Raw genomic sequence first — 21,433 nt, 5'->3', positions numbered from 1 at the left:
AGGTGTTTGTAGTTTGACTATCACTTGGTACTACAGAGTAAAGTGTTTTCATGAATAAACAGAACAGAAATAACAACGGCTTCTCGTAGATAGAAAACAACAATAACTCTCTCTCCTTCTTTATGGCTCTCATTTTTTTCAGTAGCAAACAAGCAAAAAATTCGTTGTCGAATATATATGTGTGTGTATGTATGAGTGTTCCAGAATGAACAATACACCGATGTTGAACCTTACCCCCTTATGCTTTAATGTCGAAGTGTGCATGAAACATTGGTTCGTTTGGTAATCTCAATGTGACTGGCGAGCGTGAGTGTAAATAATCGCTCTGGAAGCTGTCAATTAGCGTTTGTACACTTTGCCACTTAGCTGTTAAGTGTGCACGTGCAAACGGCTTAGTTCATAGTCGAGTTTACTAACTTGAGCCAAGCCGAGGCGACGCGTGTGCGCCGACGATTTTTGTTTGTTCTTGTTCCTGTTTGTTTTCAATATCTTCAACATGGGGAAACTAACAAGCACTGTTTGGTTTTGAATTTAAAAAAAAGCTTTTATTCAATACTTTGGTCGCTAGTAATCGGTTTTAAAATTTTCCTTTTTAATTTTTGTCACTATTTTGCATGTTTTCTGCACTGTTAATGTGTTCGTTCAGTTTTTTTTTTCTTTATTTTTGGCACATAACCTCAGAAAGGAATAGTAGAAAGAATATGAAAACAAACAAGTAATCTCTCAGTTGGAAGGACAGTGTTATCAATAAAGGTAGTCACGTTGCAAAAATGTTTCATGGACCATTTTTTCTCCCATGTATGTTTTTACTCTTACTGGGCGTTAGGTGGGTGGAATTCGGAAAGAGCAACGGTTCTTCTTGCCGGGTTGCTGGGGTTCAGTAAGCCAGGAATAAACGAAAAAATTCAGTGGACTCAGATGGGGAACACGTTAGCATTACGGTTTACCCTCTTTTTCTGTGATTTGATGATGGACTGGCGTCTTGTTTTTTGCTGGGCATTTTCATTTCGCTAACTTTTTCTTTTTCTTTTTTAAAATTTCACGGTTATCGTAAGTTGTTTTTGTGTTCTTCTCTATAGGCACATATTTATATAAATAATTGACACTTGCCTTTCTTCCATTCTTCCGTTCAATACCATTGTAAGTTCTGTTGTTTTTTTTTTTTTAATTTCCAGTTGGTGGTCTCCGTCGAAAAGGTGTTTTCTTCCTAAACGTCCGTGTGGTCAGTTTTCGCAGTAGTTCAGCTAATCTGAGAAAAATTTAGTCACTACAATGATTAGTTCTGTTGATGTTGTTCATTTTGCTTCACTAACACATTAAATATACTGTTTGGGAACATTTAGAATGAATACATGCTTTGTTTTTTGTTTTACCTCCAAGTTTGCTGCTGTTTGCTCGTTCAAAAAGGGAGGAATAGGATATAATTTGACTTTGCTCTAAGAAATGTATTTTCTTCTGAGAAGACCGGTTCGCCGGCGGAATCCAAGCCAGCCGCTTCCGCTTTGAACTGGCAGGTAAACCATACACAAACAGACTTCGATGTCACATCCTAGCTTGCTGCTTGAATCAATGTCGTTTTGGGTTTGCTGTCCGATAATCTGTTGCTGCTTACCACTTGTTTTTTTTTCTTGCTTGTATTCCGTTCGTTCAAATTTAGCTAAAATACAACTACTTTCTACTTTCACTTGTTTAAAGTTACTATTTAATGTTTACGATACTGCTAAAATTACTCTAGAACTTTTTCTTTAGTAAATATTTTTTTTGTATTTTCTTCCCTTTAAATTACTTAAGTTTTTCAAAAAAGATTATCTCGCTAATTACTTCCGGTTACCTTTCGTGCACTAGGTCTGAACTAAAATCCAATGGACTGCCGATCTGATTATCGCTTGTCAAACTGATTATTACACGGCGCCGGCGTCGATTATGTCTTGCCTACTACGTTATCAACCGAGTAACGTCAAAAAACAAAACAATAAACAGATATGTTTACATAACCTCAATATTGTCGTTTATTCCAGTGTATTTTCGTCTTACTCATTTTTTCTTCTCTTTGTTTAGTATAATTACTGCTGGTTCCATTCACTTTTCATCGAAACTCTGGTCTAATTTGACTGATACTCTTCACATCAGTTTACTTGTTTCCTTGATCTAGGATTGATTTCGTTCTGCTTCGCGGGCTAGTCTTTGCCGCGAAACCCAAGCAACATAAAACTCAAACGAAGCGGCACTGCGAAGCTTAAAACGAATGTCTGCGGCGACTTTCTTACGCTACCGTCTAATCTTGCTTATTTAAAGTATGTGATCGTTTTTCTTTTTGTTATTCATGTATGTATTTTCGTTTTTTTTTTGTTGCTTTTTGTAGTGATTCTCTCCTTTGAGTAGAGTGTATATTTAGGTGGGAAGTACAGTAGATTTTTTATTTCCTTTATCTTTTTTTTTCATTTTAGCTTAGCTTGCTCTGGTGTCAACCAAAATTTTGATACTGTTGCGAATTGCTCTAGGCTCTAGGCGTGAAACGTTCACTACTTATCTTCACTAAGGGAAGAGAACCTTGCAAGGATAAACTGGAAGATAAACGAACCAATAACGTGCGTTGACGTTTAACAGATTAATTCGAACATTGCACTGTGAGATAATTAAAGCCTAAGATTTGCAAATTGGAGATTACCGGAAAGAAAGCGAATGAAAAATTTTCGTTTACTTAGAGCTACAGCGCACTGCGTCTGCTTGTTGATGCAGACAAAAAACAATATTGATATGCAGATGGCGCTCACCAGCCATCACCTAAATTCAGTATCTCATTCAATCTTCACTATTTTGCAGTGTACCAAACTCACGATATGCAAATCTCGAAACACATTATCCAAAACAAGTAACTTCTACGCACAAAACAAAAAACCGAAAAAACACTCGACTAAAACTGATTAGCAAATCGAACATTTGATTGAGCAACGGGTTTCAAGTTATTTAGCTACTACAATACGTATTGATACTTGTGTTCAGTGAGTAGGAGTGTGGCGGTGAGTGTGATGCACTTAGAAATGCAGATGCACAAGTACACCATGCACTCACGCGCCCACCCACTCACTTACGACACTATTTTGTCTCTGATTGCTTTCCGGTGTTGATATTAGTATTTTTTTGTTGGTTTGTCGTCTATCGTCTAATTAGCGCCTATCAGTTTGTTGTTGGTTTGCTTCCATCTTAAATAGTTTTACCTAATAATCATGCTTCTTACTACGGTACAGCATCATAATAGTTAGATTGAATTCCGGGAAGTTGGATTGCGGAGCAAAATGATTCGGGGGGTGGGGGCAGAGGAAGTGGATCGTAACAAAGAGATCAACTCATAATTAGGTTTGTTTTTTTACTGGGTAGAATTCGTTTGCTTTTGCAATTTTTGCTAACGGTTACCTTACGCACATACATAACAAAACATTTGCACATCCACAGCCTTTAAGTAACGATAATGATATTTGTTTCTGGGGGGTACTTGACTAAGAACGAGCGTTTCCGTACTGGACAGAGATGATTTGAGAAAAATTACAACAGTTGATTGCCTTTTGAACTAATAATTGATTCTTGCTACCTTGTTTGCTTTTCACAGCAATGGGATCTGTTTTTTTATTACTTTATTTTTTTGTGTTAGATAAAATGACAGTTTGGTTTCTGCATGTTAGACATTGTCCCTACTACGACGTTTAGCCTTCGACGGGAAGCTGTATAGAACTTCTCGCAAATGTGTTTTTTGTTGTATTAACTGTTTCTTTTCACTAAAATTCATTTATCTGGTATTTGGTTATTCTTGTTGTGTTTATCGCAATACTTTCAATAATAAAATGATATTTTCTCAACATTGGACCACCATACATTATTGATTATTTTTTCTTCATTATTTATACAATATTTTAAGACTTTTTCTTTTCTTAAGTTTGGTTTAATCTGACATTTTTTGTAAATATATATGACTCATATTCTCTTCTTGGTAATATGCTAAGAGTTAGCGTTCTCTTCTTAATTATTCCTCGAAATATGTTTCTGCTGTGATTTTTGGTTTTTTGAAATTTCTTGTGTGGGATATGTTGCTTCTGAACCGAAGAAAAAAAAAAGAAGAACTAAACAAACCCGGACGAAAATAAGGGAACAGGGTAGCACCAACTTAAGAGAAAAGAAACCTGAAAAACACATAGCAACTAAGAACACGCAAACAAACGGACGAAACTTTCACAATCAGTAGGAGGACTAAAGTAGTTGCATTCATCGTGGTTTACTTTATTTCAACAACAAATTTCATCTCTTTCTGTCGACTTCGTTGGCTTTGTATTATTTCTTTTTGGCTTGCGTATTTTGTTGTTAACATTGATTGTGAAAAAAAACGATGTTGCGTATCCCGCTCGTAGCAGGACCAACAAAAAAAAAGATATAACGGTGGCAAAGAAAGAAAACTTAAACAGGGACTGAAACAGAGACTTAATCGCTATCAGAAATAAAAAGTAAAAAAAAAAAACGAACTAGCGTTTCGCTGAACTGCGACAAAAATTATCAACAATCAACTTGTATCGCATTCGCCTTTGTCTTGCGTTTGTCTCACTCTGTGGCGTCTAACCTTAAAACAAGGATTTAGTTTCCTATAATGTGTATATAAAAATGTACAAAAATGAGCTAAGTCTTACCAACTAAGTTACATTTGAAGAAACAGGTTGCTTTGTTCTACATTTTTGTTGGAAATTTTCCATTTTTTCTTCTTTTAATTGTCGTTTCGTTCCACAAAACAACTGATTGCGCAAATCGATAAAACTAAACAATAGGAGCTTCCCTTCTACGCTTGTTCAAAATCTTGCAGCAGCGGTCTGTGAAGGGATTGAGCATGACAGGCTCACGAATGATGCTGCTCTCGTGTCGGTGTGTTTTCAAGTGGTGCTTGATTTGTTTTCAGCTCGCAGAGTGTGTGTGTGCTTGAGTAGCGATACACTTATGCATAAGTGTTGTTCTATGTTCATGTTTTGTATATGTATGTGTGTAAGAGTGTTTCTGTGTCGAATCAGGGTGATGATTGTTGTTCTCAGAGCAAAAAAAAAAAGACTTATCGCAAATAAAACAATTCTATACAGTTTTGCTTGTAAGACTCTAAAATTAACTAACTTAAACGCTAAATTATATTTTCAATTTCAGTTTTTTGACATTTTTTTCTGTTTCTTTGAAGCTTCTTTTGCTTACAGTATTATACGATTTGAAACTAATATTACTACAGTTTCTTTGATTTTACATTTATTTAATGTGTAACAAATTAATGGTTTTTGTTTAAATTTTGTTCATTAGCTTGTCGGTCGGTTTGCAGAACTGAAGTTGAGAAACCTTTCTCTCTCTTTCTGACGTACTACTCCAGATTTCTACATTATTTTCCAACTAAAATATTGACAGAGTAGAATATAGAAGCCAATGCAGTGTAAGAAAAAAAAAACAAATCCGATGGCAGTTGCACTGCTGAGATTTTAAAAGAAAGTGAAAGAAAAAGTGGAAGAAAGAAAGAAAACGGAATCCTACTTCTACAGTTGCCTTAGACTAAACAATAAATAATGTCTTTTTTCAATTTTTTCACTGCCTCCTCTCTTCTGTTTCTTTGCTCTCGCCGTCCCTTATTGTTTGAAAGATGTTGGCTAAAAACAAATCAATAACTGCAAAAAAAATCTAAAGAAACCATAATTGTTGATTATTTCCCGAGATCCTCAGGAAGACGAAATACTAACACTGCTGCTGACTGGATGGTTGAAATTGCTTACCATCATCGAAATAACAAAAGAAATATTCTAAGATTTTTGTGTTCGCACGCAAAAGAAGATAATGCAGTAATTTTTTAATTTGTGAAACTTGGATCTCGATCACCTTTCAACAGTGGGGGAGCAGGGAAGGACCTTTTTCACGAGCAGCTTTCAACGACGATGACTGCGCCGATAGTATTTTTGCTTGGTTATGAGTAGTAGCAGCATCAGTTTCCTAGTGGCTTGGTGGGTGATGAGAGCTGACGATTTTTCGGCGTTTCGGGACTGATTTTAGCTTAGTTAGTCGTGTCGGCGGTTTACATCGGCTCATCGCCCACTTGCACGCCGCCCACCACCGTTATTCCTCCGCCGGTGGTTGCTGCGACAGATGCCGCAGCCTGTGCCTGGGCTGCCGACATCGGACTGGCCTGGACGACTCCCATGGTGTTCATGTTTTCAATGTTCTCGTTGTTCCACGCGCCGTTCATCGTTTTGGACGAGGAGAAACACAGCTTCATGATGAATGGAAACTTTGTGCCTGCAGAGAATATTTTCAGATGTTGTAGTTGATTTTGTCAAAATTATTGATATATACCATGGCTGATGTCTTTAAGTACTGCCAAATGCAGGAGTGAATTTGGATGTTATGGGGCCCTGTACAGATATTTTCGTGGGGCCCTATTTTCTTAAAACACCAAGAGGTAAAATAATTGCAAATTGTGAAATGACTTCACACTCTGCTGGAGGTTACGAGAACAAAGTAGAGGTCGGCTACCGAACAAAGCAAATAAAAAAAAAAGTTGTGTCCAATAAAGAGAACGGTCATGTTACGACAGTACGTAGTAGACCCATCAATTGAAATTTCGAGGAATTTTAACCCGCTACAAACGAAAGCCTCATGAAAGTTTGATGAAAAAAGGCAACACCGCTAACATAGGATTTTTTCACATTTAGTAGCAAAACGAAATTCATAAATTTAAAATTTGTACAAATTGTTTCTCTCCAACATTTTTCAATATAAAGCACACTAGAAACAGTGCATGTGCTATTACTTGTGTGGAACAGCTAATGCTGCCATCCATTTAAATCATTGCTAGGATTTTTTTACTTTCGCCGAGCCACAAAACTGCTCTCGAATTCAGTTCTTGTGTTTCTCGGTGCTAGCTGAAGCTAACCCACCCTTCTTACCTTTATGATCGATGGCGCTGTGATTGCACTTCATGATGGCGTTCACTGCCAGAGCCACGCTAGGAAATTCAACCAGTCCGGAGGAGGAGCGTTCCGATTTTAGCGGAAACATTCGTACCTGGGCTGGGTGGCAATCCTTGCTGGTAAAAGCATTTAGCAGCTGTTCCTCGGACATGCCGGGCGGAGTGTTGAAGAAGTGAAGAATCTAAAAGAGGAAAAAAATGCAATTGGCTTAGTCAGAACCAACTGTTAGTAGGCACTTGTTGTGGTATACCTTGCTAGGGGGCTGAATACGATTTTTGCTGGCCTGGGTCAATGACAGGAAGCGGTTATTCTTTGAGGCGCTGTAGTCCTTGAAGCTGATTGAGTTATCCGGCAAAGTGTAGGGATTGGTTGATTCTGACAAATAGTTTTGCTTGGAAAATCTGAAATGTGAAAAGATTTGCGGTAGAAAGAAAAAGTTATTTCGAAAGCATGAAAACTTACGCGATTTGAATTTTGCTGCCATCATTTCCGATTGGAATGTTGTTCAAGTGCTGGATGCTGCGTTCAACGGCGATAGCGTCTCCCATCTGAACCATGGCGGTGCCTTCTTTGGTTTTTAAGAACTTTATCTGCAGATTAATGAAACACAGAAAATAGGAAAAATATTACTATTTTAATTCCAGTCAGAGTGCCACAAGCCAAAAAGCTCGCAGCAGTGCCACAAGTAGAGGAAACAAACTTTTGGCCTGGTTGGATGATTTTCTCTTCCGCAACGGGGAAACGAAAAGTTTTTTCTTCATTATACCTAATCATGTACATCGCTAGCAACAAGTCTTTTCTTCTTGCCGACGCCGGTCCGAAGCTGTTACTGTAGCAGATGTGGAAGGTCTCACAAAGTCTCAGCGGAAGCGAAGAAAATGACTCCGACAAACTTTTCACTTCAACCGTACCAACCAATACGATTGCAGAATACGTTTCGCAGCAGCAACGGCTGTCGTGCTCACTCATGACCTCCCGCTGCACCACATTGCGCACCACGACCAAAAATGCTTCAAGAAGTGGAAAAGTTTTGTTTTTCACTTCATCTCGTATTTTTCCCCTTTTCTTGCTGAGCTTTTTCAGCTGTTCTTAGGAGAGGTAAAAGTTAAACAATCACTTCGAAAGTACTAGTTTCAACTGGAATCATGAGCACAATAAGCCGTGTGCTTTTCTAGACGGTTCATAAAATTGGTAGAAACGTTAAGCTAATTTATCCTTGCTAGAATTTAGTGCAATTTAAAATCGGTGCAAACTAAAAGTTCCTGAGCGATATAAGCTAAACTCAAAACTTGCATTGGAAACGAACCTTATCGCCAGTTTCGTCACACTAACAATAACCGAAAAGTTTCAGACCAAGTTTTGCTTGGTTGTTGTTAAAACTAAGAAAACAAATGAGAAACCCCTTTCCATCTTACTAGGTAGATTTACGCTGTTTTTGCTCTCTTCACTTTCTATCGAGGAAAAACATAAAAACAACTGAACGAAAACCGGGCAGGAACCCTTATTCTGTTTGGGAAAATCCACTGCTAATAAATGTTAAAGTCACGCGCGTCGATAAATTCAATAATATCGTAGCATATTGAAAAGTTAGGTCCTCCTGCTCTTGAAGTCCAGTGTGGGTGGATCACATTTCATCCACCAACGGCGCACTATTGGCAGCTCAAAGGAACCAATTTCTTTTTGCACCACGGAAGCAAGGCGAATAAATCGAAAATGGCTTCTTTTCCCGCAAACATAGCGGAAACGTTTTATGCCGTGAAATTTGCGGATGTTGTTCGTGATATCACGTCGAAAATACATTAGGTCTGTGGATATGAAGTTGCAAATATTGTGAAAGTGTACTTCGCAAAAGGATTAGAAGCAGGCAGGCAGTAAAACCGAATGCTAATGCGAATTTTCAATCGGTGAAATTTTGAAATCAGAACGATTCATTGCATTCTAATAGCCTTTTAGGACTTAAAGAGTATATATCTAAACGGAACTCTTTGAACGTTATACAGTTGAATCCGAACACGAAAATAGATTCTGTGCTTCATAAAACTGTAGTTTATTGCAATTCATTGCATCTTACCGTACGATAAAAGTTGATATCGGGTTTTACCCTGTAAACAAGCATTAGATTTTATTCGCTTGACCCAGGGCATGCAAAGATAGGGTTTTTGTGCAGCAAAAATAAAGATTACGATAATGCTTTGCGGTTGGCCGATCAATCCAGGTCGTTTCAAGTTAACGCTACATTTATCCCAATCTACGCTGCAATCGGCACCACCGTTGAAAGTTGGATTTCCACAAACGCTGCTATCAGCAAATCTTTCAGCCTTCCAACCAACGCGTCTTTGGTGACTGCCAGTGTGACCGGTAGCTATTAAAGGCCATCTGGGAAATCAGCTTTGGTTTACCTATTAGTGATTGTATGGCTTTCTTATGTTGTCTTTTCACACGCATATATTTGCTGTATCGCAACAGTAAAAAACATAAATCAGTTTCCTAATAATGGGTAAATTAAAGCAGTGTTTTTAACAGCGGTCAACGAATTTTATTTATTTAAATTGACTCACAACCAATCAGAGATTGAGTAAAACTTCACTCTTGTTGTTCTCTACAAAAACTGGAATTTGAATTAGGTTTCTGAATGCTATACGATATAAGTTATGCATGAAAACATAAGTAAAAGTAAACACTGCTGAAATGTTGCTAACATTTTTTGAAAAAAGTCTGCTGTAACAAAAACAACTCGATTGAGTTTTAAAAACAAGAAATACTCATGTTTACTGATTTTAAAAAAAAATGTCTATAGTTACAAGTATTAAAAAACTTAGAGCTTAGTCAAGGACTATTCAAAAACGGAGCAGCTAGGTTTTTCCGCCCTCCAAATGAACTTATTTTTGCAAGTGAAACTCAACTATTTCCTCAGCGAGGAAAGCAAAAATGCTTTCATGTCAACAAAAACCACCGCCCCCGTAAAAAGCATTAAATGAATCTGCCTTCCGGTTAACAACGGGTGAACAATATCTGTGTGCGGGCCCCTTATTTGCTGGTATAGCTCACGATGTGCTGCTTCCTTCAATTCGGGAGGAGGACAAATATCTGAGTGAATGCTGACATAAAACTAAGCATTTTATAGCACCATGGAAACCATGATTCCGAAAATGGAAGAAGTAGCTGTACTCCACTTCATAAAAGGATATTTATCGAAAAAGGGCCACGGTGGAACGTTTTGGGAAAATATAAGATACGTGCACATGAATTTGGCCGTAATATTTGACTTCGGGATTCTGCTATAATACTTAAGGGAGGATGCCACTTGGATGGTTATAAATGGTTTTGCCCGGGATTTTTTTTCTATATAAAAAACGAATAGTACAGTCGTTTTTGTAGTTTATCTATATCTCTTATTGCGAATGACTGTTACCTATTAGCGATGGAAAAAATTACTTCTAGCGATTTTGAAATACATATAAATTAAAATGGAGGTAAATTTGTTATTTGTAAACTCCTAAACACCTTACTTGATTACCCTGCCAATTTGTATACGTGTTTTCTCAAGTATGTTTCTATGACATCGATATTCCTGGATCTCAGTGACGTAGAGCGTGCCATGGGACGCCATGGGCTAGGAGTGATGAGTGAAAACGGCGAGCTGTTTGTACAGTTTTGTGGCAACAATAATATGGTGATCGGGGGATCGCTCTTTCCTGATAAACCAGCACATAAGGTCACCTGGGTTTCCCGCGATGGCCGAGCAGAAAACCAAATAGATCACATCTGCATTAGCCGAAAATAGAAAAGGAGCCTTCTTGATGTCCGGAAAAAACGCAGTGCCGACATCCGGCAACTGACCACCATCTTGTCATCGCCGAGATACGTCTGCGCGTCGCACGTGTCCAGAGACGTGAAGAGTAAGTTGGATGTCGCTATGACATCCGCCGGGTGGAGAATGCCGAGGTGAAAGGGGCTTTCGTTGAACAACTGCAAGCCTTAGCCTCGGAGCTACCCTCTGGTGAAGCCATCGAAGAACAGTGGATGAACATCAAGAATGCCTTCATAAAGACAGGTGATAAAACCATTGGCAAGTTGCGCAGTTGAATGGACGAAGTGAATGGATATCGGACGAAACCTGAAGGATGATTGATGAGCGGAGAGAGACAAAAGCCAACTTTGAGCGAGCATGAACAAGAGCTGCAAAGACAGCCACCCGTCAACGATATAATGAACTAGTAAAGGCTGACAAACGATCTTGCTGACTAAACGGGAGCGCCAGGAATCGACTGCATTTCAACCGAGATATTAAAAGCTGACAGAGCCTGTCAGCGCAGATAATGCATGAGTTATTGAATAAAATATGGTAAGCCGCGACATTTCCGGCTAACTGGATGCAAGGCATCCTGGTAAAAGTACCTAAGAGAGGTGACCTTACAGAATGTGGTACCTGGCGTGGCATCACGCTGCTTCGTATCGCCCTCAAAGTACTCTGCAGGATGATCATCAAAAAAGCTACTGAGAGTAGACCAAACCGAGGATTGCCCTGGAATCCTCTTACAATGGAGACCTAATGATTTTGACCACTACGAAAGCTCCATGGTAGCAGGTCTTACAATCAATGTCGCAAAGAGCAAGTTAATTGGAATAAATATTGTCAATCCTTCTAGTTTTACGGTAGCGCACAGTGCACCGTGGGGCGACTCCATACAAATGCTGGCCAAGCAAAAAAATGTCTTTAAATCATGGAAAATACATTGTTTTTATGTAATTTTGGGACGCTGAATTTGATTTGATATTATTTTTGCATGAAAATGCATACTCTTGATGCTTGTGGAATTTCAATGTTTTTTATATATATTATATGAGGAAAATTTTACGTCGGTTCCAATGTTTTGCAAAACAAAATGCATGATGCTTGAAAGACTTTCATATGCAATAAAAAAAATAAAAATATCATTCAGTTATAAAGAAAATAAAAAAAAATCAATTAAAAAATATGCTTTGTGTTGAAAATCACTCATGTCTTTTTTTTTAAAAAAAAGAGACTATATTGCATTGCTTTTTTCACCGCATTCTTCTTTTTATTCACTTCCACCTTCATCTTCATATTTGTGTTCATTTTCAATGCAGTTTTAATACATTCAAGAAAAGTTTCCAAAATGCAGTTTCTAAAATCAAAATAATAATTTACTATTTGCATTGTAGAAATTAGCAGGCGATTTATTATGTCTTGGTTTGGGTTTACACGATTATTTTAACATGTGACTGGTATGATACAAACTTAAAACATGGTTTTGGTACTCAGTGCTGGTGATCCAAAACATAAACAATGATTAGTTTTTGATACTGCGTTAAAAACGGAATATAGATGAGTTTAACTTGTAAATATAAAAATAGTGTGATCAGTTATACTGAAACATGTTTGAAAACGTTGTTATTAACAAACTAATGCGAGCCATTTGTTATTCTGTTGATGGTTTGCAGTGTACTATTTAAATTTACGTTGTTTCTCTTCAAAAGAAGGGTACTCTGCGCAACTCTGCGCAGGATCGGACTAGATGCATTTGAAAGCATTTTTTCCAAGCTATCTTTTGAAACTAGTGCCAATAGTGCCAAACCCTGCCGTCCAAACTTTAAACGCTGTTTTATCCAAAAAATACGTAGTTTTTTGATTTCGCCTAATTTTTTTGAGTATCACAATGAAATTATACATTATCGAATGATGAGGATTTATTCTTCACTATTTTACAGACAACTTTTTCTTAGATATTATCAATATTCAAGTTACCCTTGAGGCTCCAGCAAATTTCGCAACATTGCATTAACAAACTAATGCGAGCCATTTGTTATTCTGTTGATGGTTTGCAGTGTACTATTTAAATTTACGTTGTTTCTCTTCAAAAGAAGGGTACTCTGCGCAACTCTGCGCAGGATCGGACTAGATGCATTTGAAAGCATTTTTTCCAAGCTATCTTTTGAAACTAGTGCCAATAGTGCCAAACCCTGCCGTCCAAACTTTAAACGCTGTTTTATCCAAAAAATACGTAGTTTTTTGATTTCGCCTAATTTTTTTGAGTATCACAATGAAATTATACATTATCGAATGATGAGGATTTATTCTTCACTATTTTACAGACAACTTTTTCTTAGATATTATCAATATTCAAGTTACCCTTGAGGCTCCAGCAAATTTCGCAACATTGCATTTTTTTCAAGAAAAACGCAAAAAATGCTGACTCAGTACACTTTGAAAAATCATAGAAAATTCAAAATTTGTTGTATCACTCTAAAAATTTGGATTCTGACACTTCAATATTATACAACTATAGGAAAAATATAATTGAAATGAAATTCGCATTTTCAATTTTGGGTCGATGGCCAGCGATTCCCCACTGTGCAGTGGGGCAAATTGGTCCGCTGGCGCGACAAAACCTCATAACTCCTTAACAGTTGTTTCCACAATGTTCATGTCTTCGGCAATGTTGTTCACCATAAAAACATCCTTTTGAAAAATGTATTCAGGCAGCTTTAATTTTTTTTCTACAGATGGCGCTATTGGGAATAGATATCTTCTGAATAAATCGTGCTAGCAATTTTGTTTCTTCGGGAAAGTTGTTTATATCATCAATTGACATAAAGTTATCGAACATATTACAACTGTAGGAAGGACCGTTAACGAGATAAAATTATTTTCATTATTCATAAATCCAAAATTTCAGTAATGAATCATAGCTGAGACTTAAGTACATATGTTTCAATTTCAGATATTTTCGAATTTCCGAATCATCATGAAATGAATTATTGGAAGTTTGTAGTTGCCTTTGTATAGTTTTTTTGCCAACCTATGATGTGTAATCATTTTTGAGAAAGAATATAAAATATAATTTTAATGTTATTGTTTGTGAAAAAATATTTCAAATAGGAACATTGTTCAATTAGAGATTAGTTGGTCATGTTCCCTTTCTAAGAGCTCCTCTTGTTATATTTTATTCCATTTGGCATAGATACTAAACGCTTACTTTTGTTTAAGACACTGTTTATCCAATAACAAACTGTTTCCTAGTACTAATTATTATTTCTGAGGGGTCTTCATACTACTGGACGTTAGTTTTAAAAAACCCCCGAACACAATTATGGTCGTGTTGCATACACCAGCATTTAGCAAAGCCTATTGTAGGAAAAACATCGACCCTGCTGATTAACGATTTTTACATGAATTGACATGAAGACAATCGCTGCGAAAACTCGAATTACTCGGTAAGTCGCTACTAGTAGCAGGTGATTTTTGGTTTAGTACTAGCCAATACCTTGTATTTTAGTACAATAATAGTGTCATAGCAGAACAACGTAGAACTTTATGTTTTTCGTATTGCCGAAAATGAGGAAAAATTACAAAAAAAAACTTGTTTTACATACTATGTACCTTCAAACCTATTTTCAACAAAACTGTCTTAATATCACATTACCTTTTAGTTTATACTCTATTTTATGAGTATCATATGAGTGAGCTAATTGATTTCTAAGTATTTGCATGCCCTACTGGAAAATTTCTGTGAACATTTTTTCTTCCATTTTACAATCCTTGTAAATCCTCACTTTCACAATATTATAGCACATTTTCTAAATTATTTTCCAAAGCAAATTATCATGATTTCCAGTCGATAACATGTCTACTGCAAGTAGAAAATAAAACGAGGCATGAAAACTGAATTTCGTTTTTTTGAGTTTTGTCGCGACTTTTCTGGGATCTGCCCCACAGTGTAGCGGGAAAAGAGGTTGAAGAGATAGAGACTTTTCAGCATCTCGGTAGCCAGATTACGCCAGATGGTGGAACTAAGAGCGATATATCCACACGGATAAGGAAAGCTCGGGGTGCCCTTGCAGGCTTACTGCGCTCTAATCAGATCACTCTAAATACGAAAATCCGAATCTTCAACTCGAACGTGAAATCCATACTTCTGTACGCCTGCGGAATGTGGTGCGTGTTGACGGAGACGTCGCAAAAACTGCAGGTATTTGTAAACCGTTGCCTGCGGTACATCATTCGTAGGTATCTGTAGCCTCACAATTGGATATCCAATGCGGAGCTCCATCGTCGATGCCATCAACGACCGATAGCAATAGAGATTCAGGAACGTAGGTGAGGTTGGATCGGGCACACATTGAGGGAATGAGTGATCGAAATTAGCAGAAACGCCCAGTTTGAAGCCCGCAAGGACAACGTAGAAGAGGTAGATTGAGAGCCTTATGGCGGCATAGCCTGGCCAGTGACATTCAGACTGTTGATGAGAACCTCTCCTGGCGCCAAGTAAAAGCAGGTGAACGTCGGTAGTGGAGAATCTTTACTTCATTCCTTCGTTCTGCCAGACCGGCAGACACGGAACAATAAGTAAGTCAGTGACGAAGTAAGGAGGAAGGTGTATCAAATTTCATTATTTATAAACTATTGTTGTTAAAAGAAGGGGGAATTACAAAAACTTTCATTGTTTTTGAATCGTTTAATAGTTTATCTTGACAAGTTTTATCTACGATTTTTCGCGTATCGGACCTGTTTCTAAGATATTAGTGTCGTTTAATACTGTTAGCGTAGGCAAGGGGGAGGTTATCTTGACAAGTTTTATCTACGATTTTTCGCGTATCGGACCTGTTTCTAAGATATTAGTGTCGTTTAATACTGTTAGCGTAGGCAAGGGGGAGGTGAACTTTTCGTGTTGAAGCCTGAAGCGTATTATAATATTGGTTTTCAATTGATTTCCTTCGTTAGTGCAACAATCGATTGAAAAATTAGTTACGGTCTATGGGCAGGAGTCAACTATTGAAAAATGTCAGGACATGCCTTGAACGCAAATTTCGGTCAAACAGACGCCACGTTTAAACTCAAGGTTACGCCTTCCGAATTCCAAAAATGACAACATACCACCCAACCCCGGAGATCAAGTCCAAACACCAATTTGAAATCAAAGATGACGACTTCCTGTTTTCGGAGAAGAGCCAAAAATAGTCAAATATCACCCAATATAAATATTTCTGGCATCGAAATGATGCCCAGAGACCTGAAATCAACTCTAGACGCCGTTTGGAAATCCGAGATAGTGACTTCCGGTTTCCGGAAATGATCAAATACCATCCAACATTAGTATTTTCGTAATTGACCACAGACGCCATTTTGAAATCTAAAGTGGCAACTTCCGGTTGCTGGAAAACAGCCAAAATGTTCATTCCGGAATCGATATGATACCCAAAGACCGAAAATCAAATTCAAACACCACAAACTATTGTTTTTGATAATTCTGAAACATAAGCTCCAACATTTTTTTAAGTTTAGCTTTAAAATTATAGAAATAATGGTTTCTACCTAACAATAATAGCTCATGCAATTTAATGCTTGTCAACTTGGACCTCCACAGTCTATCAGAATAGGGTTGAGGCAGTTGTCAAAATGCATGGATACCCTTTTTATTTGTAAAATGAAAATACTTCAAAAATCATTTTGCATCGACAAAACCGATTTCAATTTGTTTAAATTTGGTACCTCAGTCGTTTTGCACGTGGTGCTTGATTCAAGATAAAGATATCTATTTCTGACCAAAATGAATAAACCCAAATGTCTGAATGTAGTGTTTTAATAAAACTTGGCGAAACATGATCCATTAAACCTGATTTTGGACAGAATACATACAGCCCCATGAATATTGAACGATTAAAAAAATATTGTTTCGAGAAAATCACATTAAAAGTTTTTGAAGTATGAAGCGAAGAGAAACCGGCGAGAATGGCGTTATTCCCATACACTGCTCGGGTTGTAAGCCCTACTGATGCATAAAGTGTAAAAAGCTATTCCAGGGTCTAAAAGTGTCCTTGAGGATGAAAAAAAAAAACGATTTTGTGAAACTGCAGATCTTTCTTTTCAGAGTTTGAAACTGTATTTTGTTTATGGTTTGTCCTATCCATAAACATGTAAATTATTTTATGTTTGGTTAAACTGGTTGAACATAACAATTGAATTTTAGAATTTTGTGACGTTGTACAGAAGGTGCACATTCATAGCGTGTGAAAGTCACGCCATCTCTTGCTGGAATCAACATCATTCATCACGACACCTATTTAATACACCTCTGAAACGTTTAAACATGGCGACAACTGTCACGTAATAAAAGGCTACCACCGTCAGTGACTGACCATCAGCGTTGCCAGGTATCCAGATTTAGCTGAATTATCCAGATTTTTGAACATGTATCCAGGTAGCAGCTTTGATGTCCAATTATCCAGATTTTATTTTCTCTGTTTCGCAAAAAGGTCATCTCTTCAATTTTGGCGCGAAATTTTGCAATTTTGTCACCTCAAATTTTGCGTACCCCAAGACTTTTATTCGAAAAATTAACCTTTCACCCCACGAAATGACTGCCAGATTTTTTCCAGATTTTTATTTTGCCTTTTCCAGATTTTTGAAAAAATGACCTGGCAACGCTGCTGACCACTATTATTGTTTAAGGCCCAATCGCATAACATGACAGCCAACAGAACGCGTTTGACAGTGTGATTAAGCACTGCTGATACGTCGGCAACATTCCATCAATCCATCAGCGCCAAACCACGATACCGCACCGCAGAAATGTACGTTCGATTGCCGGTCCTGGTTACGAGCATCGGAATTATTGGTCGAGCGAGATATGTCAGAAAAGCAGCAGAATGCTCTGTTCATTACCTCTTACACCGGCTCATATCAATCAAGTTAATTAGTCATGTATATTTTACCTACTTCTATAGACACACAGCTAATACAAATAAAGTTGGTCTGCATCAGTATTTCGATCTTCATCAGCCGGTGCAGAAACATACGGCGCGTCTTTTGATGATTTAATTTCACATCTCGCGTGCAATCCATCACTGTGTGCATGTATGCGGATAGATCTATCAAACATTAGATGCCATCGGCTATCAATTCTTACTGCTGCGCTCCATAGCGTCAGCTTGAGAGAGACAAGCAGATGATCTTTGTTCCTCGATGTCAGTCAAGAAAGTGAAGGTTCTTATTTGCCGGATAAGAATAATTTCATTGCAAATGTAGGTCTGCAGATGCCATATGGCGTTTTCGCCTCTCCCTTTTTTGGGTAATTATGTTTCTATGTTTCTCATTATGTCGTTAGGTGAACAAGGTGCAACAGTATAATCTCATTATTTTGTTAACAAAACTTTGAAAAAATAAACCGAACCTTTAAATTTATTCGAAAAAAAAATTTCAGTTTAACGCTATTATTAAGGTTAATATTTAGTTTTCTTCGTCAATTTCAGAAAAGAAAGTATTTTCTTCGACAGCCCACAGTAACTAAAGATTGGATTATTTAAAAAAAATGTCATGAACCAAACTTTTGCTTGTTTATAATCAGGCGAGTCAAACGAATTGCTTAATTCTCGAGTAACTTTTCATAAGGACCTAACCGCTCAAACCGTTTTGTTCATTTGGTATTGGTTTTCCGACAGCTTTAGTCCCACGTCAAAATAAAAAATGAAACATAAGTTTTTGTGCAATTCAATTAATGGTCATATCACAAAATCAAATATTACGCGAATTTTGCAAAAAGAAAGAATGTTATTCTTTATCCGTAAGTTACAGTGAATGTAATTGTTCAAAAATACCTAAAACACTCAACAACAAAGAGAACTGGTCAAAAAATTTCATTGTCGTATCACAGTGTGGACAGGATGAATAATCATCTCCATTTTGATCGAAGGGTTGGACTTTCTCTTTTGTTTTCTTCAAGGGTTGAGCTGTTTAATCGTTTTAACAAAGGATACCTACAACCAACATAATTATTTTAAAACCTATCCCGTTAAAAAAGGCTACTGGTGCGATGGCATACCATTGCATCCATCCTCGCGCGAAAAAGACACGCTTTTGCGTCGTCCATGTACCGTCCGATGTAAAATGATCTGAAGGAGCAAAAGAATGTCACAATTGTAAAATAATTGCATAAAATAATCACCACTCTTACCACGTAGCTTGAGACACTCGGACGGCAAGCACCGCAGTCCGCTCAGACACAGAGAAAACAAATATCAACTGAGATAAATCATTGTGCGAAATGAGGCATGCGAACAGTAGATAAACTCTGATGGTGTAAAAAATACACTGTTCATCTTACTCGTGCAGTGAAATGTCCAATGTAGCATTCTCAAGAGTGACCGGCAACAACAATTGGGCAGTCATTTGAAGGAAACAAACTGACAACGCCGTTGATATGAAGGGAGACAGTAAATATATGTAGGTTATTGGATTGTTCGCGAAAATAGCTGAATATAAAAAATTATTAAGTTTACTCTACGTTGAACAATTAAATATACTGAAATTTGGTTTGAAAGATAGAAAAATGTTGGTCACGATGGGGATGAGGGGTAAAACAGCGAGACTGTATAAATCAAAAGTGAAAACAACATTAGGTGATAAGATACACCCCATTTACTGGGAGTACCCTTTTGTTAAGCACATCTTTTTCTAGAACACATAAAACGAACGTGGTTTGTCGGACCAATACTGCCTGCGTAAAGATATTTATCAGTGTAATTATTGCATAAAATTTAGCAAATAATTTTGAAAATTCAGCCAAAAATAGAAACAGGAAAGTTTTTTTTCGAAACGTATTCAGTCGCGTTTGTACGATTATAACTTATATTAGAAGCTTCGAAATTCTTCATTAGCACATTTTCTACCAAAATGATTAGGCTATCGACTAGTTCATTTCCAATACTCGAATTAAAATTCTGTCAAACCATATAAAACAAAAGTAACTTACCCTGACAACGTTACCGTACAGGCAGAACAAATTAAACAGCTTATCGGTGTTAGCCGTGCTGTTATCCAGTCCATATACCATCATGACGGCACCCTGCAATGAAAAAAAGGAATCTTAATAAAAGAAATGCATACCTTGTCTGCTAACAGTAAGACTATATTTAATAATCTAATTTCCTCTTCCGTTAACTTGAAAGCACTTTGATCGTAGCCGTTAGGCCCTGAATTGATGAGGTTTTTGATGAGACACCATCTTGGTTGACCGATTCAATTAAATGATAAAATCAGCGAAGAAAAAATATAAGAGACATAAAATATTTTGTTATATTTCCTTTGCTACGCGTGAAGCTAGACTAAAATTGCATTTGCTTTGAAACAAAACTCAAATTTCTCAAATATGGCAAAAACGGGTGAAAGGATAATAACAATACTATTCCGTTTGTCTGAAAAGCGTAAATACAACAACCAGAAAAAGTAGAAATACAAATTTATAACACAAAGGCAAAGGCTATCGCCCTCGGGCCAGGCATAGCGGAACAATCACAGAGCTTATTAAATTTAAATTAAATTTTGAAACTCTGCTTTCATTGAGTTTACCTTCGAGAAGGTCTGGGGTATCAAATTGCGAGTTGTGCAGGAGGATTTCTATTATTTTCTGCAAGATAGTTTAACTTTAATTTTACGGAAGAGTTCATAAACCAATTGACAACCTTGACTCTGAGCTAGTTTATCAACCACAACAACTAAAGTTTGAATTGAGAATAATGAAAAAAAATGTTTCGGTTTGCAATGCCCACAAAACAGTTCACAGTATGCTTCACAATTCTCCATTCGAACAGTTGCTGCTTTGGAACTCTATATTCAGGCGTTTTCGCGATAACGCTTATTTAAAGGTTAGGCAGCAACTATATTGAAATGGTGGAGCTTGGAAGAGAAATTAACCAAGCGTCTCCATCAACTCGAGAAAGAAGAAAGATGTAACCCGTGGACGTTATTAAATTTAATAATATCCAACCAAATAACGTGAATTCGGACATCTAAAATTTTCCATTATCTGTTAGAAGAATTTCATTCTTCTAAATGCGCAATAATGAATACAAGAGCGTGCGAAGAAAGAATACGCTGTAAATCTTTTTTCTTATTTATGGCACGATTTAAGCCGGCCACAGTAAATGCCTTTATAAAATATTTTTTCTAAGGCGAGCGAAGGAAAAGGCAGCGTAGTCCCGCAGCATTTTTCGATTCAATTACACATGGTATAAAATCTTTTCCCATTGCTCGCAGTACTGCCCGAGCTATACCAACTACAAAGTGCAACTTGATCCACGTTTTATACTGACCTGTTGCTGTGCCGGTTGGATGAAGTTAGCCGGTCCGTTCCGGGCTATGGGCGGGTCTTTCATCAGTCCGACATGTGTTCCGGCCGGTGTAGGCTTCCAATTTTCCGACGGATGAAACTCAGGCGGCGAAAAGCTCGGGGCAAAACCGTTTCCGCCACCGGCTCCCAAGAGGGCTGGCTCTGTTGAATGAACAAAGAAATAATCGAATAAGTAGACATTAGTGAAACATCAAACAGCAAAGTTAAGGGAGAAGATGGCAAACAGTTTGTGTAATTCACTCAAACTTTGTCCATTGTGTATAATCAGTGTAAACTAACCGCGTGAGCCGTTTTACTGTTCTTCGTACGGCG

At 37.4% G+C, this 21,433-nt stretch overlaps 2 protein-coding genes across 7 annotated transcripts in view; one reads left to right on the top strand and one right to left on the bottom strand.

Annotated features, from left to right (window-relative positions):
- LOC129725212 (nuclear inhibitor of protein phosphatase 1) overlaps positions 1–21,433 on the top strand; it is a 489,093-nt gene that overhangs the window by 321,658 nt on the left and 146,002 nt on the right. The window lies entirely within an intron of this gene.
- LOC129725205 (heterogeneous nuclear ribonucleoprotein L) overlaps positions 519–21,433 on the bottom strand; it is a 314,819-nt gene continuing 293,904 nt past the window's right edge. For all 6 annotated transcript variants that reach the window (XM_055680749.1, XM_055680750.1, XM_055680751.1 and 3 more), the window contains 6 exons: positions 21,084–21,262; positions 19,745–19,837; positions 7,434–7,561; positions 7,222–7,372; positions 6,948–7,152; positions 519–6,297 (listed from right to left, as the gene is read on the bottom strand). In XM_055680749.1, the coding sequence (XP_055536724.1) occupies positions 6,077–6,297; positions 6,948–7,152; positions 7,222–7,372; positions 7,434–7,561; positions 19,745–19,837; positions 21,084–21,262 (977 nt within the window). In that variant the 3' untranslated portion in view covers positions 519–6,076. The remainder of the gene's footprint in view (positions 6,298–6,947; positions 7,153–7,221; positions 7,373–7,433; positions 7,562–19,744; positions 19,838–21,083; positions 21,263–21,433) is intronic.

Source organism: Wyeomyia smithii, chromosome 2 (genome assembly GCF_029784165.1).
Source record: "Wyeomyia smithii strain HCP4-BCI-WySm-NY-G18 chromosome 2, ASM2978416v1, whole genome shotgun sequence".
Classification (NCBI taxonomy): domain Eukaryota; kingdom Metazoa; phylum Arthropoda; class Insecta; order Diptera; family Culicidae; genus Wyeomyia; species Wyeomyia smithii.
The sequence above is the reverse complement of the archived record's forward strand: the minus strand, read 5'-3'. Positions and strand labels throughout refer to the sequence as shown.